Source organism: Panthera pardus, unplaced genomic scaffold, assembly GCF_024362965.1.
Source record: "Panthera pardus isolate Hobbes unplaced genomic scaffold, ASM2436296v1 HiC_scaffold_10, whole genome shotgun sequence".
In the NCBI taxonomy this organism is placed as follows: Eukaryota; Metazoa; Chordata; class Mammalia; order Carnivora; family Felidae; genus Panthera; species Panthera pardus.
The window spans coordinates 20,998,003-21,017,166 of NW_026526655.1; the positions used below are offsets into that span (position 1 = coordinate 20,998,003).

General features: G+C 48.9%; 1 protein-coding gene and 1 long non-coding RNA gene across 3 annotated transcripts in view; one reads left to right on the forward strand and one right to left on the reverse strand.

The window, feature by feature from the left end:
* The window catches only part of MARCHF4 (membrane associated ring-CH-type finger 4), a 107,829-nt gene that overhangs the window by 73,344 nt on the left and 15,321 nt on the right, over positions 1-19,164 (forward strand). The window contains exons 2-3 of one of the 2 annotated variants that reach the window (XM_019446055.2): positions 8,373-8,528; positions 13,767-13,959. In XM_019446055.2, coding sequence (XP_019301600.2) covers positions 8,373-8,528; positions 13,767-13,959 — 349 coding nt within the window. The remainder of the gene's footprint in view (positions 1-8,372; positions 8,529-13,766; positions 13,960-19,164) is intronic. The other variant, XM_019446056.2, reaches the window with a different exon arrangement.
* LOC109265102 (uncharacterized) lies at positions 9,731-13,768 on the reverse strand. The gene is made up of 2 exons (XR_002079030.2): positions 11,284-13,768; positions 9,731-10,231 (listed from the first exon to the last, which is right to left on the reverse strand). It is a non-coding gene; the product is annotated as an uncharacterized LOC109265102 (long non-coding RNA).

Here is a 19,164-nt window from a genome sequence, read left to right on the forward strand (position 1 = left end):
AAGGGCAAGGGGAGAGTGGAGTGACGGCTGCAAACACTCACAGCTTAATGCCTTGTCATTTACCCCGTCATGGGAGGAAGGAGCACAAGCATGTGAGGGAGAAAGCGCAGGGAGGGCTCCCAGGAGAGGCTGAGGCCAGCAGGTGAACGGGAGCTGGAGTATCTGGTTTGTTCTTCCCTCCCCCGAAATACCAGGGTAGTTAGCAGCACCTGGAGGCCCCTGGCCTTCAACACACTGTTGTTACCTGACACTCATTATCCAGGCTCCCAGGCAGCTTAAGTGGTCACTGGTTTCAGACCGAGGAGCTTCGTCTACAAGGTGGTCAAGTGAAGTCCTTGGTGAGGTAGCCAACTGCAGAGACCCCTCGGCCGCAGTGCGAGAGAGCATACCCCCTGCCTGCCTCCTTTCGTTAGGATGTGGAGAGACCCCGTAAAACCTGATGGGTACATGAGAGACAATGAGGAATGATCTACAACGAGCACCCACTATGTGCCAGCTGGGTTCTAAGTACTTGTCGTTGTGTATTATTTCGTTGAATCTCCGGGAGACCCTGGGGAGGCAGGGGAAGCATCTTTGGTCCCACTTTACCTCTGAGCAGACTTACCACAGTCACACAGGTAATAAATGACAGAGCAAGGATTCAAACCAGCCAGTCTGCATCCACCGGCCCTAGTCGCCATGCTATACCGGCTCATGCGTGGCAAGTGCTTAGAACAACAGCCGCCCCCAGCGCATGCTCAGTGAGCGTGAGCTAGTAAGAGAGTCAGCCATAGCAGTGGCAGCGTTTCTAAAACCGTACAGATGGGCATGATGGGTCTGCGGCTCAGTGTGGGTAAGTAATCTGCTCGGTGCCCTTCACCACTGAGTGGAAGAACCAGGATTTGAACTCAGCAGTCAAAGCTGGCACACAGGGCTCAGTACATAGTAAGCATTCAATATGTGTTAGCTATTGGTATTTGTTTTTATCTTTGTATGCATAAGAGTCTTAGAGTGATGTAGGAGACAGAAGGTTTGCTGAAATGTATCTGGTCCAGGGCTTTGCAAAATGAGTCTCAGCCAACCTTGCTTCAAAGAGAGGAAGAGTGGGTCCACATGGAATCAGAATCTCTGGAGCAAAGCCTGGGTAGCCTCGTAACAAGCTTCCAAGTGGTTCTTACGTATGCTGAATTCTGAGAACCAGGGACTCAAGGCCTAGATGGCGTAAAGCCAAGCTCACCAGCCAGAGGTTGGCAGCGCTGGTGTGGGCACCCAGGAGAGACCCAGCTGTTCTGTTTTGCAGGAGTCAGCCACAGAGAAGGTTCTGTGTTTTTTGAAACGTTCATCAAGGGTGGCACATCATCATCGTTTACTCTTGTAACATCTGCTGTATCCCCTCTACACACCGAGTGATGTGTTCATTACAGTGGCTGAAAATTAATTTTTGCAGAATTGCACCGCCACCCCTTCAAAGAATACAAAGGTTTTGCACAACTGGAACCGGGCATCCCTCTGCCAATGTACAGGGAGTGTGGAGGGCCGACCCCAGGGGGCAGTTCAGTATTCCCCCCTTACTAACATGCCATTGACTTGTGCCCCTGTTTTGGCCACCTTTGAGGGAAAGAAAGAGGACTTTGTGACCTGGAATTTCTGCACTTTCACCCTGGCGGCCTGGAGCCCTGGAAACAAGCCCAGCTCTGTGCCGTATGCACATTGCCCGATTCTGGCCAGCGGAGGTTTGTCGAAATTACATTTTTCTATTGAGTCAGGCAAAGGAGTGAGGGCAGAACAGCCTTTAATTTGAGCTCTTTGGTAATGATGGCAAGGACCATGATGAGTTACACAGAAAGACAAACGGACAGGATATTGCCCATTTAGGTCATTAGAAATACAGATATGATTATGAATATACGCATAAGACATGACCTTCTTTCTTTCCTCCAGCCCCTCATATAGCTTCGTTTATTTATTATGCAGGCTGTGTTTGACTGTATGGAATTAGATGTTATTTAAATTCAATTATTGTGAGGTTAAGTTCTTCTTTCTAGTACCAGTTGAGTAAATTTAGAGGCAGTTAGAGGAAATAGGTACATTTGTCTTCTACCGGTTAAATTATAAGGGGAAAAGCATTGCAGGAATAAAATAATTATCATGAAAATGAAAGCCCATGGTTTGGAGGGTTGGGTTTGGGTCTCTGTGTTGGTGTTCCTTGTGTCTTTCTGTATTCTTTTTTTCTGAACTGATGAGCAGCGAGGCTGGAGATTTTTCCATGAAGAGGGAGGGAGATTCTACGCGTGTGTTTTGTGTGTGTGTTTGTGAAATTAAGCTGCTTGGTATGAGAGCAGAACTAGAAATAATTATGTGGCTAATTGGATTTAGTGTGGATAACTATAGCTCATTAAGGCCCTAAATCTTTTTTTTTTTTTCCTACTTGGTAATAGAGTTCTTTCTTTTTAAAATCAAATTACCTTGCAACAACTCCTTATTTCTTTGTGCAAGGGTTGACACACTGTTAGTCTCCAGGAGCCAAGGTCTGGCCTTGGCAACACTGAGACGGGAAACGAGAAGCTGGCCGGTCTGGCTGGGAAGGGTCTCTGTTTGGTGCCTATGTAATAGGCATCTCAACATTGACACGTCCAAAACTGAGCTCCCAATCTGCCCTCCAAAACCTGTCCTTCCCTGAGTCTTTCCCATCTCAAATGAAAGCAACTCCCCATCCGTCTCATGGCTCAGGTCAGAATCAGCGTCATCCTCGATTTCTCTCCTTTCATCCACCCATCCAGGCCATCGGCAAATCTTATTATCAGTGTCTTCAAAACAGATCTAGAAGCTGACTGCTTCTCAGAACTCCCACTGCTTCCATACGGGTCCAAAACAGCATCATCACCCGCCTGGATTACTGCAACAGCCTTGTCTTTCTACTTGGCCCTTACTTCTGTCTGGTCTGTTTTCAGTACAGCAGCCAGAGTGATCCTGTCAAACATGGTCAGATCACTTTCCTTTCCTCAAAACTCTCTTTTCTCATTCATAGTGAGTGCCAAGTTTTTAAAGTGGCTGTCTCCTGATTTGTCTCTCATTCTTCCTCCCCTTTTTATCTCTGACCTCATCTCCAACTCCCCTTCCCCTCATTCACTCTACCCCGGACACACCAGTCTCTTTGGTGTCCCCAAAACATGCCAGGCATGCTTCTGCCTCAGGGCCTTTGCACATGATGTTCCCTCTGCCTGAAATGTTCAGCTCTCAGGTATCTGCATGGTGTGCCTCTTGACCTTCCCCAAGTCTTCACTCAAATGTCCCTGTTTGGTGAAGCCTGTCAGCCACCCTATTTAGAATACCAACCTTCCCACTCCCTACTCTTCTATTTTCCTTTTCCCTGCTCATTTTTCTCCATAGCACATGACAGCATCTTAGGTACTTATAGTTTATTTATTTATATTTTTTATTGTCTTTCTCTGTCTAGTAGAGAATTTGGTTAGTTCTACTTGCCATTGTATCCTTGTCACCTAGAACAGAACCCGGAACATACTAGATGAATGCTTGATGAATACAGGAATGACTGAATGAGGCCCAGAGAGGTTAAGCAACTTTCCCAGGGTCACACAGATTGTAAGAGCCTGGATATACCTGAGACTTCCTAGGATTAGACTCCAAGCTCTTAACCACCACATTAGGGTCGGTAATGGATGATGTACCTAAACTGCACCCCAAGGCTAGGGCTTCTGTTGTCTCCTTTTTCCTGATCTTCTGGAGGTGCACATTGCAGCAGGGCTGGGGCTGTCTTTGCGTCACTAGACTGTATTTGTGTCTTTCTGTGGCAGGGATGCCTGGTGCCTGTGTGGGTGGAATGGGAAGTCTTGGCTTACCTGCCACTGTCATGGCAACCAGGTAACCTAAGGACTCCAGAAGCAAGTCCTTTCAGATGGAGAGGAGAAAGAATGGAAGAAAGCTGAAAATAAACAGAAAGAAATCTGTGAATGGAGAAACGACTGGAGTCTCACACCTGCAGCTTGCCTTGTCATTGGCAGTGAGGAGAATCCACCCAGTTCTCCTCCCCGCCCACCAGCTCAGCCACAGCCAAAGGCTGCAGATCAACCCGTCCTGCCTCTTGCCTCTAGCATGACCCCACTTAACCCATCCAGGAGGGTTGTGCTCTTCTGTGCAACATCCCCAGGGAAGGAGAGCCCCCCAAATGCTCTCAGCATTCCCGTGGTAACACAGAGGACAGTCCTGGACCGGAATTCGGCAGGATCTATATTCTGATCCCTCATCCATCTCACAAGGGCAGACTGTCTTAGATAGTTCTTAATCTCACCCTCCCACAGGGGCTCGACGGACCCTTTACCTAAGGCATGGCTTCTTCCTTATTTGCTAGTAGGAGAACAGAATAGAGCTATAGTAGAAAAAAACTATGAAATTAAAGTCCTCATGGAAACATGAGTTAGAATTGCAATACTTGCACAAGAGGACTTACTTGTGCCAGGCACTGTATCTAGCACTTTGTGGGCATGACATCATGCCACCCTTGGAGGAGGTAAGAGTTGCTTGCAACAGAAAGATAAAGAAGCCTCAGAGAGGTTGAGCAGCCTGCCCAAGTTTGCACAGCCGGTAAGCGTGAAGAGGCATTCAAAACCTAAGGAGCCAATCTCTGAAAAACATGCTCTTCATGCCTCCCCGACACCATGTCCCTTGGGGGCCAGGGTTTTTGAGAAGACCTGATTTGTCTTGCCTTAGTCATTCCCTGGGCCCCAAAGCTTCAAGTAGAACATCAAGGAGTGTTTAGGGCCCTTTGCATTTAATGAGCCCCTTTGATCCGTGGAGTTTGCTGAGCTCTGCAGACAAGATCATAATAATCCCCCCAGCCCGAGGGCTGGTGTCTCAGGAGCTGGACCAGAGGGGCTCATCCTCTTCTACACCTGGTGCCCATCCAGTCAGCCAGTGCCCGTTACTGTGCACCAGTAATGTGCTGAGTTCTATGGGGCACACAGGAACAGCTCCAATCTTGGAAGACACAGAGAAGAACCACTCAACTGTGGGTGGCAGCATGGGGAGAGGAGACAGGTCTGTAGCTAGCAGTCTGGAAAGACTTGGCAGAGGGGTACCAGCTGGGCAAGGAGGCTGGAGGAGAGACAGAGAAGAGACCATGGGCACAGGTGTGGGAGGGACAGTGGGGACAGAGTCCACAGGAGGGATGAACGGGGTGCTGAGAAGCTTGGAGGCAGGTGTCACAAAGACCTGGCATTAGATTCTGGCCATGCCACCGGCTGGCTGAGTGACTCTGAGCTGGTCATTTAACCTTCTCTTCAATAAGGGTTGTTCTTACACTCAGAGGCATTTACCACTTCCTGCTCCAACACTTCAGCTTTTAGCAGAGTTTACTGCACAGATCATCTTAAGGCTAACCTGAGTTCGTCTGGCTACCGGCTCATTTCCATCTCTTCTGCTCTTGAAGAAGCATAGGCCTGACCAGTCAAAGGTGGTAAAGCGGCCTCTTAGAAGCCTTAAACATGACAAAGATTATGGCCCTTCTCCCAAATGTACATAAAAATATACTAAATCATCACATACAAAACTTATGTAAATGCTAAGGTTAAAATAACATCTTTCCAGATTTATTATTATTATTGTTATTATTATCATCATCATATGATAATATATGTGCCTAGCCAGCAACTCTTCCTGCCCTGTCTCCTGGTTGCTGCTGCTTGGAAGCAAGGAGTGTAGACTTCTCTGCCACTTGGCAACGTTGCCAGGGACCGGAAGTCATGTCTCTTACTCCACTGGCAATTTGACGTGGCTGCTTAACAACCCGATTAATCAAACCCAGCTCATCCTGTTAGAATTAATGAGCCTGGGAAATGCTGCCATGAATGATGAGGGCTTTTGCCCCTCCCCCAACACCTCTCCCCACTCTCTCCCTCCTGCTTCTTTCTGAGAGCCACACAGCAACGACTCACTACCAAGGGCCCTTGGACCTGGAAGGGTGTGGTGAGCGTCCAGCAGTGTGGCCGTCTCCTGCCTCTTCTACTCTCCCAGGCACCACAGCTGCCCACCTGGAGCCAGAGCTGGCCATGTTCGAGGGGAGCAAAACTTGTTTATCAAACAGATATGAATGCATTTTGCCACCAATATTGGATGGAGAGTCTGTTTCAGGCACTATATTAGGTGTTAAGGATGCAAAGATGGAAACGATATTGTCCCTGTAAGGGATCACGGTGTAGTAACCTAGAGACAAATGGGGGAAGTGCTGCAACAGAGGGTATGGGAAGGGCGGGAGCCACAGTGAAGGGGGCCCGTCAATACTGGAGGAGCAGCGTGGGGAACCAGGAAGGGTTGTATGGGGACCAGGCACTTTGAGAATTTCTACCACCAAGTTCATTCATGGCGCATACATACAATGAGTGCTGGGCACTGGGCAAGGTGCTGGGGTCCAGAGGTGCACAAGTGGACACGGTCCCTATTCTCCTGGACTGGGCAGTCTCATCCCTGTTCCTCGGGACAGTGCAGGGAACCTGAACAGACACTTGATTAGCTTTTTCATTTACTCAAACACAAATGTTGTTGAGGGCCTTTGGGGAGGAGGGCTAGGCATTGGGGGAAAGGAGTGAACAACCCCTCATCCCTGCCTTCCAGGGCTTCTCTGACAAGTAGACAGGCATACTCACAGATCCTTATAAGGAGGTACTCAGTGCTCTAACAGGGATCTGCCCAAGGTGCTCGCACAAGGCACTCAGAGATCAAAGAACTGAGCTCAACCTGGAAAAGTCAGGGGTGACTCCCTGTAGGAGGTGGTATTGGAACTATCATGAAGATAGAGAAGCAGTGTGACAGGTAGACCAGGTACAAAAGAACACTGTAGACCTCATCCAGGCCAAGGTGTGGTCTTTGAGTGATAGGGGTTGAATTGGAAGGGAAAGATGATTCTGTGCATCTTTGGAGGGAACAGCTGGTTCTACAGTCAACAGCAAAGACCATGGGTTAAATGTGTGTCTTATAGGTCAGGTGCTCCTGTGCTTGCTTGTTCAAAATGGGGAACAAGATGTGGTTTCCTGAATGGTGGAATCTCCAAGTTAGCAGGGACGTGGCTTACGTGGCCAAATCGCAAACACACCAGTGTGGGGCACAGGGACATCTTCTGGGTCCTTTGATAGGAGTGAGGTGGAAGGGCTGGGTCCACAATAAACGAGTTGGAATGGGAAGGGAAGGCATAGGGAGTAAGGAGAAAGAGAACCTGGGGTAGGTCAGAAGAAGGCACAGGCTGGGGAAGGGGGGTGGCCCAACTGTCAAGTCCTTAAGAAAGCAAATGAGGGACTTGGGGGTGGTGGGATTTAGCAAGTAGAAACCACGGACTCTGAGCTGGGAGGGAGAAAGACAAGCCAGAAGGGGAAGGAGGGAACGGGGAGGGGAGAGAGAGAGAAAAAGAGTCAGGGAGGCTCACAGAGGCACTTTGGGGCCGCCACGTCGGGCCTGGCAGGAAGCAGATACACGCCAGCTTCAGTCACGGTCATTGACATGTCGTCACAGGGTGTTCTGGAGGCTAAGCCCATCTCTGCAGTCTACTCACAAGGGTCTTCAGATCCTGCCACCATCTCGCTGGGCCAGGTCCTCTGCCTCCCTGCTTCCAAGCCTACCCTAGACTAGGCTTCGTGGCCACTCCCAGCCAGGCCCAAAGGACATGCCTGCAGGGATGGATACACACCTCTTAGGTCCTTGGGATTCAGGCCTGCCCCCACCTGCCAAGGTTTAGTCACTCAGGGACCCGGGGAGGGAGGCTTCACAGAGGGACCTGAGTCTCCACGTGCTGGTCTGCGGGGGAGTGCAAAGGCTTCAGACCAGAGCTCCAAACTCGGGCAAAATGACACTCACGATATGTTTAGAAGACTTGCCTTTGTTGTGGACATCTCACTATTGGGAGACTTTACATAAAAATCGCTCCCTAGATTCCCACGTGCAGAATGGGCTGGCGCTGACAGTGGCTTTCCCTTTCTTTAACTTGCGGTCTGGACCTTAGATTGGCCCGTGTCCCTACCAGCTGGCTGCCTGTGTCACTCGCATGGTCTGCCTGGCTCTGAGGGCATTAGAGCTTGAGACCCCCTTCACAGAGAAGTCCGCCAGGCTGGCACCCTCTTTGGACAGCAAGGGGCTTCCATAGACACCGACCCGCTCATTTTTACAGGCACCCTAGGCCTTGGGCGGCACCCAGTGGGTGCTGAGGCTCTGAACTGTTGGTTGAATTCACTGAGGCTGCCTGGCTCCCCTGTCCCCCATGGACTTCTGGTGCTTCCCGACAAAGCCCGCGACCTGGCTTCAGTGGTGTGGTCTGCCATCCCTGGGTGGCCCCAACCGTCGCTCCACACGCTGGGCGGGGACCTCACCGCCCTCTGCCTCTCTCCCTGCAGGGGGAGCTGCTGAGCCCATGCCGCTGTGATGGCTCGGTCAAGTGCACGCACCAGCCCTGCCTCATCAAGTGGATCAGCGAGCGGGGCTGCTGGAGCTGTGAGCTGTGTTACTACAAGTATCACGTCATCGCCATAAGCACAAAGAATCCTCTGCAGGTATGACCGGGAGCGAGGATGGTCTCCCCTTCGAGTCCGGGCCAGTCTGGAGAAAAGGAACGATTCGGGCCGCGTGGGCAAGACGGCAGTGGCCTGGGGGCAGAGGGGATGAGAGAAGTCGTGTTTTCTCCTCGGCCTCAGTAAGAAGGGAAAGGGATGGGGCAAAGGGAAAGGAAAGATTTAGAAAGAAAGCAGTGTGAGCGTGAAGTGGTAGACAGGATCAGTGAGCCAAGGGAGGGAGGGAAGGAGGGAGAGATGGCTGGCTGGCTGGCTGGCTGGATGGATGGAAGGGGAAAGGAAAGAAAGAAACGACGGAGGGGAGGCAGGGAGGAAGAGAAAGGAAAGAGGGACAGACCAGAGGTCAGATGATAGCAGAATGGAAAAAGGACAGAGGGTGAGGGGTATGAGGAGGAAGACTGAGGGAAAGCTAAGGGCGGGGAAAGAAGAAATGAGGAGGGAGGAGACTCAGGGCCACTGCCCAGACTTTGATGTGCACTCAGTTCACCCGGAGTCTTGTTTAAAAAGCAGACTGTTGGCAATAAATTTCATATATTAAAAAAAATTAAAAAAAAAAAAAAGCAGACTGTGACTCAGGAGTCTGGGGCGGAGCCCGAGATTCTGCATGTCTAACAACCCAGGGGTGATGCTGATGCCGCTGGTCCACGGACCGCCACACTCCTAGTGACAAGGGACAGGGGGAAATGGAGAAGAGACAGGAGAGGGAGGTGGCGAGAAACAGAATGGAAGGCAGAAGGAAAAGGGAGGACTGGGAAGGGGCGACCCTGAGGGGCAGAGAGGGCCAGGCCGGGTGGGGCCCGCCGCAGGGATTCGGACAGGGCCGCACCCGCACCCTGTTGTCTCCCATCCTCCTGCCCCGTCCGGAGCTGCTGGCGGGCCCTGCCCTGCCTCGAAAATCCTCCAAACCCAACAGCGGTCCCTGTGAGGCGCACCCACATGTACAGAGAGCACTTTGCTTCCGGAAATACCTCTACGTGTGCCTGGTCAGCCAATGAAGCTGCCACACAGTCAATCAGCCAGCATGCCAGTGAGGAAGGGAGCTTCAGGGGCCCGACATAGCTGTTTCCCTTCTCCTTTCTCAGGGGGAGGGGGCAGAGTCGATTCTGCGAGCCCAGGAGGGCGGTGGTTCGGGGCGACTGTGGGGGTGGGGTCTTTGCAGGGAGGGTGAGCCAGAAACCTGGAGCTGCAGTGTCTGGCGCGTTTGATTTTAAACACAATGTAGTCGTACACGAGGCACTGTCAGGAATGTGTGCGTGCGTGTGCGTGCGTGCGTGCGTGCGTGTGCGTGCGTGCGTGCGTGTGCGTGCATGTGTGAGCTACTGCATGCATGTGGGCCAGCAGGGGGCATCGTTTCTGGAAGGAGGCCCTAAGACTCCCAGGCACCTCAGCAGCCACCCTGATGGTATATGGAGGGGTCAGAATAAGAGATGCCTCTCGCTGTGCTGGTTCCATCTTTAATCATTCATTTCAAATCCTGAAGTGTCTTAAAATAGCAGTGTCATGAGACTGCTGATTCCATGCCCTCTGGGGTGTATTAACTCTCTTCTTCCTTCTCTGCTCACTCAAGCCTTAGAAAAGGGTCAGAGTCCAGATCCACGGGACTACCCCAAAGTGCCCCCTTGGCTCATAAACAGGCATTGGAGCTTGACTCATAGAATGAAAAACCATTCAGGGATAATTTTTTCCTGGGAGGAAAAAAGAAAGAAAGAAAAGGTTATTCTAATCTTTTTAAGTATGGTGAGCAAATGGCAGCGTTGACGATACTGATGTATTAATTTAAGTTACTAATATGTCTTTAACTGTGAGTTTCTGAACACTGGGGACTGACTCCCTTGGATTCTGTTGCTCCTGGAAATACATGGTGTGTGCTCAGTAAATGCCACTGCACTTTTCCAGATTGCACCAGAAAGAGGAAGTAGTTTGGCCTAGCGGCGGTGTTGTGTGGCTGTGGCCCAGATTGTCCCACTTGTGTCCCTGGGCTTCTCGGACCCAGCCAGGAGTGAGACAGCCACAGTGGGGCTGACTTCTGCTCCCACAGCCCAGCTGAGCCACCTGCAGGACAGGACGGAGCAGGCAGGATACCTCTGCGGTCAGAGTGGGGAGATTTCTCCCAGGCCTCGGGGTACGCACCTCACGGTCCATGCCCCATCCAAAGTTGTGAGAGACAGTGGTTGTGACGGCACATTATCCCAGAGATACTCTGCAAGATTCTGTTTGTGGCAGAAGCACTGAGAAAGGATTTTTAGGGTGGTCCCGGGGCCCTCTCTGCTACAACTGAACTGCAGTTATATATTTTTAAAATTTTAAACATTTTTTTTAAAGTTTATTTATTTATTTAGAGAGAGAGAGACAGAGCATAAGCAGGGAAGGGGCAGAGAGAGAGGGAGAGAGAGAGAGAATCCCAAGCAGGCTCCACACTCTCAGCACAGAGCCTGACACGAGGCTTGATCTCATGAACCATGAGACCATGACCTGAGCCAAGATCAAGGGTCGGTGCTTAACTGAGGGAGCCACCTGAACTGCAGTTACATTAATAAATGTTTAGTTAGTGCTTGCGGGGCGGGAGGGGGGGGCAGTCACGCTAAGTATTCACACATATTATGTCATTTAAAACTGAAACCAACCCAGTGCAGTGGGCATTGTTATTCCCAATTTACAGATGAAACAGTGGAGGCACAATTTACCCAGGGTTGCCCTGATGGGGCAGGCTTGCATACAGGGGTCTGACTCCTCTCACCTCCAGTGTGCAGGTGAAGACTTGGCTGGGTGCGTTTGGGAGTCTCCCACCTTGACGTGCGTCACTGTGTTTTTGCTGAAACATAATGGAAGACTGGAGATGATGGCAGCTCGTCCCGTTCAAAGCTCTGATTGAAGAGCTATTTCACTCAGCCCTCACAATACTCTAGGACATGGGCAGGACCAATTATTTCCATTTTTCATGAAAGGGAAAACTGACAGTCCTCGTGACTTACTGACTTCTGTGAGGCCACACTGCACAGGCTGGGGCAGAGCTCTGCCAGAACCGGGTCCCGACTCCTTGCTCAGGGACCCTTCCTGTTGCGAAAGGAAACATCCAGTCCTCAGGCTCTTCCGTTCACTGGTGCTGTGGCACAGGAGGCCAGGACGTGGAGGGTCTCCTGATACCATGATCAGAACCTCGTTTGGAACCCTTCTCCCCTCACCAACTTTCCCTTTGAGAGTTCAGAGCTCTCTTGTTCTCTGCTCACTCTTTGCTGCTCTGTTCCCCACACCTCTCGTGGGGGCTCACATGGGACAGACAGAAGAGCCCAGCCACAGCACCCCGCCCTGTTCCTTGTGCATCATGCTTCAAACAGTAGTCAGGGGCCCTGCTTATGTTCTACAGCCAGCTTGGGGGATCAGGGGTTAGGGTGGCTCTTGGGATTAAGGGGACCTTTCTACACCACTACATTTGGGGGTTTTAAAGTCTGGAGCAGGAGAAAGTGAAGGTTGATGATGACCCAGTGGTCAAAACAAAAAGCTCAGTTAAGGACCCTCTTCACAGAGAGGCAGGCACTGGAAAAAACATTTGTGGTAGAGTGTTTGAGAGGAGTCTGTAGGATCAGGCCATCTTCTGGAAAATTCCCTTGTTTTGTGTAACCCTAGGCTAGGGGAAGCAGTGGAAAATTTAAAGGCCCAATTACCTGTAATGGAATGCTATCTGTACAATTAAATGTAAAGGCTGATGTCCTACATCTAGACTAGCAAGTGAAATGTATTCCAATGGTTACAATTCCTTCGGGGCCACTGGTCAGTCCTCCTGAGCCAGAATCAGTGCTTCCATCCAGGCCATTTAATGCATAGCAAGGACTCACTACTGGCTGATGGAAGGTTGTCTGCTTTTCCTGGGGCGTTCAGGCTGAAAAGCCTGCTGGGGGTGTCCTCTGCAGGGCTTTACACAAATCCTTACAATCAGAAGACTGTCCCGCCCTCTACCTTCCCACATCTGATCCTGTCACTTCCCTGGTTAAAAGTGTTCAATAGCAGCATGTTTACTCTTAGGACAAAGCCAAAATTCTGTGCATATTCTTCAAGATTCCACATGATCTTCTCTTATTTTCCCAGCTGTCTCACCCCACACTCCCTTTTGCTTTCTCTGTTCCACCCACTCTGGCCTTCTTCCAGGTTTTCATGTTCACTATGCTTTTTCTGCCACAGGACCTTTGCACATGCCTTCTCCTGTGCCTAGAGCACTCTTCCCTCCTCCCTTTGTCTAAACTCCCACCCAACTCAAGCATTGCTTCTTCTGACAAGTCAAATCCCCCATCAAAGGCTCTCACAGTTCCGTGTACCTTCTTCTCTTATGCCTGATAAATTGCAGCTGTAAATAAATTTATTTGATCATCTGTGTTCTCTAGACTTTAAATTCCACGAGGATGGAAATCTTACGTGTTTTTGCTTACTGCTTTATCTCCAGCACCTAGCAGAGTGCATATTTGTTGAGTGAGAGCATGAATAAATCCCAAACTAAAATCCAACTCCAGGTCCACTTACGCCTGTGCTACCTAGGCCAGCCATAGAATCACAGAATTTCAGAGTTGAAGCCCACCCACACCCCAGTTTTCAATCCATCCATCAATACTGCTATTAGCATGGTGCTTTTTCTGTTAAAAAATGAAATCTCAGTGTTTATATATAGTCAGTAAATTATACTGTTTTTCTTATCTCTCCCCCACATCCCATGTCTTCGGCTTGTCTGTTAAATTGGTAATCCCTAGCACTTATATTAAATGACACGCCAGGTGTTGTTGTAGAAAATAAGCAAAAGAAAGGCCTGTGTCCTATTAGTGTGAAAAGCACCTATTAGTGTGAAAATAAACAATGTTGCTCCGGAAAGAATATTCTGGGCCCTAGAATACCACCCACACTGGCTTTGCATTTTTACTTTCTGCTTCCCATTTCTCTGTCTGTATCATAATCAGTTATACAGGCCTTCCTTCTCTGTGATGGCTGCCCAGAACTCACTCCCTACAATAATTTCTGATCATTTGGTGTGCTATAGGTTTCCTCCATATTAAAAGTGCAGTATAAAACTCAGAAACTTGTAAAAATAGCCATTGTACTACAAATTAAAAAGCCCTGTATTAAATCCTGAACCAGAGGTGAGAGGTCGAGGCAGCAGAAGCAAGAAGCATGGGAATGGAATGGAAATGGAGTAAGGGTGTCCCAGCAACAGCTAACCTGCCCTTCTCTTCTTTGCAGTGGCAGGCCATCTCTCTGACAGTCATTGAGAAGGTGCAGATTGCAGCCGCCATCTTGGGTTCCCTCTTCCTCATTGCCAGTATCTCTTGGCTCATCTGGTCGACCTTCAGTCCCTCGGCAAAATGGCAGCGCCAAGACCTCCTCTTCCAGATCTGCTATGGGATGTACGGATTCATGGACGTGGTGTGCATAGGTGGGTCTGGGGCTTGTCTCTATGGGAAGTGGAGAGCCACGTGGCGGTGAGTTAGACCAATCTCTCAGGATCCCTCCCTCTTAAAGGCCAAAGCACCAGGCTTGAGACCTGCAAGCTCAGGAGGAGCCAACATCTTAGACGTGAGGGGTAGATGGGATGGGGGAGGAAGTAGGCCAGAGAAAGAAGGTCTAAATCTTTCCCGAGCAAATCTGTTCTTGCCTAGTTGAAGATAAGGATAAGGAGGCTCGCCTCTAAGAAGACTTGAGAGAGGTCAGTTGGTCAGACTATCTGCCTCAGACAGGATGTGCAAGCCCTCTTCTCTGTTGCGTACTCCATGGCTGCCAAGCCATAACAAGGGACGATTATACATTTAATTCCATCCTCTTCACAGCAAAATGCCCAGAAACAGCCATGATGATACCTGCCCCTTGCCCCCCTTCTCAGCTTTCCATGAGCCTATCACAATACCCAAGATTTCTCTAGTCTAGTGTTTTTCAAACTGTATGTAGTCCTGGTGTTCCACTCACAGCTTCAAGGAAACCACTTTTGGGAGTGGGCAGTGGAATGCAACACAGAGAGGCTCTGAATCTTCACCCTTGCTTCATCCTTAGTTTTTATACTTTTATCCATTTACATATGTTTCTCTTCTAGGTAAGACTTTGTTTTAAAGTTTTCGATGTTTCAGAAAAAAGTTGGAAACCCACCACTCTAATTCCTGCCTGTTCCTTCACACCATCCCCAAATCCATGTTCCTTCCTCTTCTAGTATGTTAGGTTGGTTGGTGGAGGGCTGAGTCTTTCTGTTTTCCCCCCAAAATGCTTACGGTTTTCAACTATGGAGTCTTCATTCAAATGACTGAGGTCCTGGTTTTCTCTGAATGACATGAAGCAAGGTTAAGCCCTAGTCATACATCCTACTTGGAACTCTCAGGTTGTCCCCTAGGCCATGATACTGACAGCACTTAAGTTCCACAGTGGTCTTCTCTGTGCTTTACTTTGTATATTATATCAATTATGCTACACTGCTCTGTTTGGCAAGAAAACATCTATTAGCTAGGATTTGGCTAGGAGGATGCTATGTGGATTTCTTTGGAGTTCTTTAAATTAGGAATCAGAGAGGCCTGGAGACTTGCATGCTGATTACAGCAGCCAGAGACTAGTGATGCTGGTGCTTGGATACTTGTCTAAGCTTTTTGCTGCCTCTCCCTGCTCACTAAACCAATACATCAACCCTAAGTTCCAGAGCCTTTTTTAAGGCGGCCTTTTATGGCACCTAGACAGTGAAAGAAACAGACTGCCCAGTTCTGGAGGACCGTGGAAGAGAGAGGACTGTGAATAAGGAGGAATTTGACTTTGAGCATTTTAATTTAGTTCCCCCTCCACCGAAATCCCCTCCCACCCTGCTGAGGCGTGGGTTGTTGCTGCCAGAAGCCAGGGGTGTCTCCATATGGAGGTGTATGGCTCTGGCATGAGGGGGGCAGCAGTGGAGAGCCTGTAGGAGCTTCTCCGGCTGCCCTTCATTCTCCTTCAGGCAGGTTTTTGACTGGTCCCTGATGTGAGCTTCTGCGAGACATGCTTTCCCAACACGTGGTGTATTAGTCAGCTTTGGCTATGGTAACAAGCAACTCCAGAATTGCAGTGCCTCACAACAACAAGCATTGATTCCCCATTCATGGGTCTGCATGGTGCCTGTGGCTCAGCTGGGCTTGGCTCGGCTTAGCTTCTGACTGTGCATTGGGTTCCAGCCTGCTCTGAGTGTCTCTTCATGCCGGGGCCCAGGCTGGAGAGGTAGGGACTGCTGAGTGTGCTCTTCTAGGCAGGTGCAGAAGCACAAGAGGACTGGCACACTGTGTCTTCTGCCCACAACCCATGGTCCAATGCAAGTCATCAACGAACCCAAGATCAGAGGTGGGGGGTTGGGGGTGGGCCAGGGAAGCATACTGCTCCTCCCCTGGAGGGAGCATGGGAGTCAAAGAGGAGCATAGATACCACCTACCATTCAGGGGACCACAGACTTGAAGACCAAGAGACGTGAACATAGAAGAGAACATGTGATCAACCTGTACAACTCCTGCTTTGAAGTTGAGAGAAGTGGGGCCCAGAGAAGGGAAGTGATATGCTCAAGATTGCTCAGCTGTGATTTGAAGCAAGATCTCTTGATTAGTGGTCCAGTGCTCTTTCCATTATCCTCTTGCATCAGACAGCAGGAGTCTTCAGTGTCTCTTATGGGACATCTGCAGATGCCACCTCTGACTTTGAGTGCACCTGGACCCAGGTGTAGGAAGAGCCATCACAAACAGTCCTGCTGCTTGTGGCTCTGAGCCACCCAGCACCCAGCACCCCTTCCTGCTTGGGCCTTCCTGGCACTCTGGTTTCTCCTGTCATAGTGTCTCCCACTGAGTAGGCCTCCACAGAACTGTCATGTCCTCTGTCTCTTTCTTGGCTCCTCTCCATCTGCCTCCCCCTAGCCCACTTCTGTCTCTGAAATTCTCTCTCTTATGTACATACATACATCAGTCACCCGATTTCTGGAAGCAGCACAACAAGCTAAATATTGAGAGTTTTAATATTGCTTTCATTCCTTCTAAGCTTTTAGGAATATAATTTCCCAGAGTGCAAAGCCACACCATGATCTATCCATTCTGCTCTGACAAGCCAATGACTGCTTGGAGACAGCCATCGGACAAGAGGGGAATGCATAGGAACTGTAATTGCTTTTGGTGCTGTCCAAAAGTGGTCAGATATATTTATATTTAGACTAGCTCACCTTTAAAGAGTTTAGACTGTTCTATCATTTTGTTGATTATAACGGGAGCTAATTCCATTTGAGTGCATTTTCCCAGGGCCAATAACTTTCTTTCCATTTTTCAGATGGTGAAACTTATACTGAAGGATTTGTCTTAGGCTGACTCAGGCAGCAGAGGAGGACTCTCAGTTCAGCATTTTTTTCTAGGATAGGTGGTCCATAGAAGAAAATGCTAGGAGACAAAATCAGAAAGAGAGTAATATGTGACCTAAACAAGAGAGTGGAAGGTAATGGATAGTAGTTGAAATGCACAAATTCTTGTGGTGGTTGAAATGATGGTGATTTTGATGATGGTGATGATAATCAGTGGTGATGATGGTGGTTTTAAGGGTGAAGTTCAGGTACTGGTCACTTCTCTTCTGTAGTGTTCTGGCCAGTTGAGGGAAAGCACCCAGTACTGCATAAGTGGTTGTAAAGTATTAGCCTTTTAGGGACTTTCTGAAAGAGGCAATCAGGTGGAGCCTGCAATGTCTCTAGGGGTATATTTATTTTTAGCCTCAACTAGGCATTTAGACTCACAGAACAACCAGACAGCACAGCTAGCACTGGACTCAGAGGAATTTAGGACAGGAACCACAGCCTCCACAAGGCAGGTCCAGCTTACCCTCTCTGCAGGTGGGTCCTTGCTGCATTCCATAACCTAGTGTAGGGCTAGTCTCTCAGCCCCAACATAATAGCTTAGAAAGAAGGAGAGGAGACCCACAACGAGGGGTGCAGGGTCCACCTTGACATAGTTTCCCCACAAGAGTCATGCACAGTTACAAGTGTCACTGTACTCTGGGAAGCCTAAAGCTACAGACTCCCACCAGATATTCACAGTGAAGCATCCACCAGTCAGGGGTTACTTCCAACCCAAGGAATGTTGTAACACAGCTGACACTAACCTTATCAGATTTCCAGGGCAAACAAGACAGAATGCCAACCCAGGGTCTAGCTTGTTTTGAGAGAAGGAGGAAGTATGCCATCACCTCTGTCCTACCACCTCCTATCTCTATCCATGAATCTGGACTCCTGGCCACACAAACCTGTTTCACTGGACCAATGAGAGGAAGAGGAGCTGGAAAAGGGAACAGAGACCTGGCTAGGTGAGCCAGAATGAGACATATGTGATCTTCTTACTGCACAAAAATGGACAACATGGATAAGAGAGCTACAGGGTGGCACCTATATTACTATTAAGGTGGTCATCTGTTTCAAAACTTGGTCACTTACTTATTTCCATGGGAAAGGGGAAGTTTCCCTTCCAAAAGTCCTAAGAAAGTGGAAGAAGATGATCTGAAAGAGTGGGCAGAGGAAGAGATGATTCCTTACTGGAAAGTAGGTAGAAGTGATAATGGGAAATGTGAGTGTTCTCAAGAAATGTTGGCTGAAAAAAGATGTCACATAAAAGTATCCATATCCATAGACCCAAGCTCCTTGGATGGATGGGGCAACCCAGTCCCTGATAAAAATCTATCATCAGAAGGAAAATGAGTCTATCCGTGTGTTAGCTCAAAAGGCTGAGTAAGAAAGGAATAAGGCCATCTGTTAAGATGAGTCTTTGGACTTTCGCTAGTTTTCAGACACCAAGAAAAATTTTCTATTCTGTAAGACTGTTAAATGGCCTCAGATAGTAAAGAATCTGAGTAAACATAAAATATATAGCTTTAATTAATACTTAAAAATAGATTTACTTTTGTTATCAGAGCAGCACTCTGAGGGAAAACTCCTAAGGGTGGGAAGGACACAAAGAGACACCCCATTGGTCACCAACACCAGCTCAGCAGATATTCTCTGCCATGAAGCTAAGAAGATGCAGAGTCTGGGACATGGTCATCTTGTTGCCACGAAGCCACATCAGCCCCATCCATGCCTATGTCCACCTGGTTGGCCTCCAGGGAAAAGTCTTTGGTTTTCACCAAAGGATTTTGCCTGAAATGGGTGCCAGGAAGGTCTGCATTCTCTGTTGGATACAGCATGGACCCAGGGTTGTGGACAATAGCTCTAGACTTAGTTATATGAAAAGGTTGTACATTCTTGAATACAAACCACCCCTACAGATTAAACATCTCTTAGCTTAGAGTCCTAACTTCCTAGACCAATCCATGCCACTGTGAAAAACCAAAACTAAGTTGCTGTGGACAGAGCAAAGCACCAAATCCCTAAAAGGCAGAGAAGAACGGAGAAAGGGCACAATAACCCTAAAAGATAAGCAGGGTAAGTATTATGATCCATATTTAACAAGTGAGAAAAGCTTTAAAGTAATCGTGCTCCAGGACACATAGCTAAACAAATAGCAGAGCTGAGAATTGGACCAAGAACCTCGGGCTCCAATTCCAGGGTGCTTCTACTGCCTATTTTTTATCTCTGATTGCTCTGTGGAATTGCAAATGCAGAGCTCAGATGGGGAGGCAGCTTGAG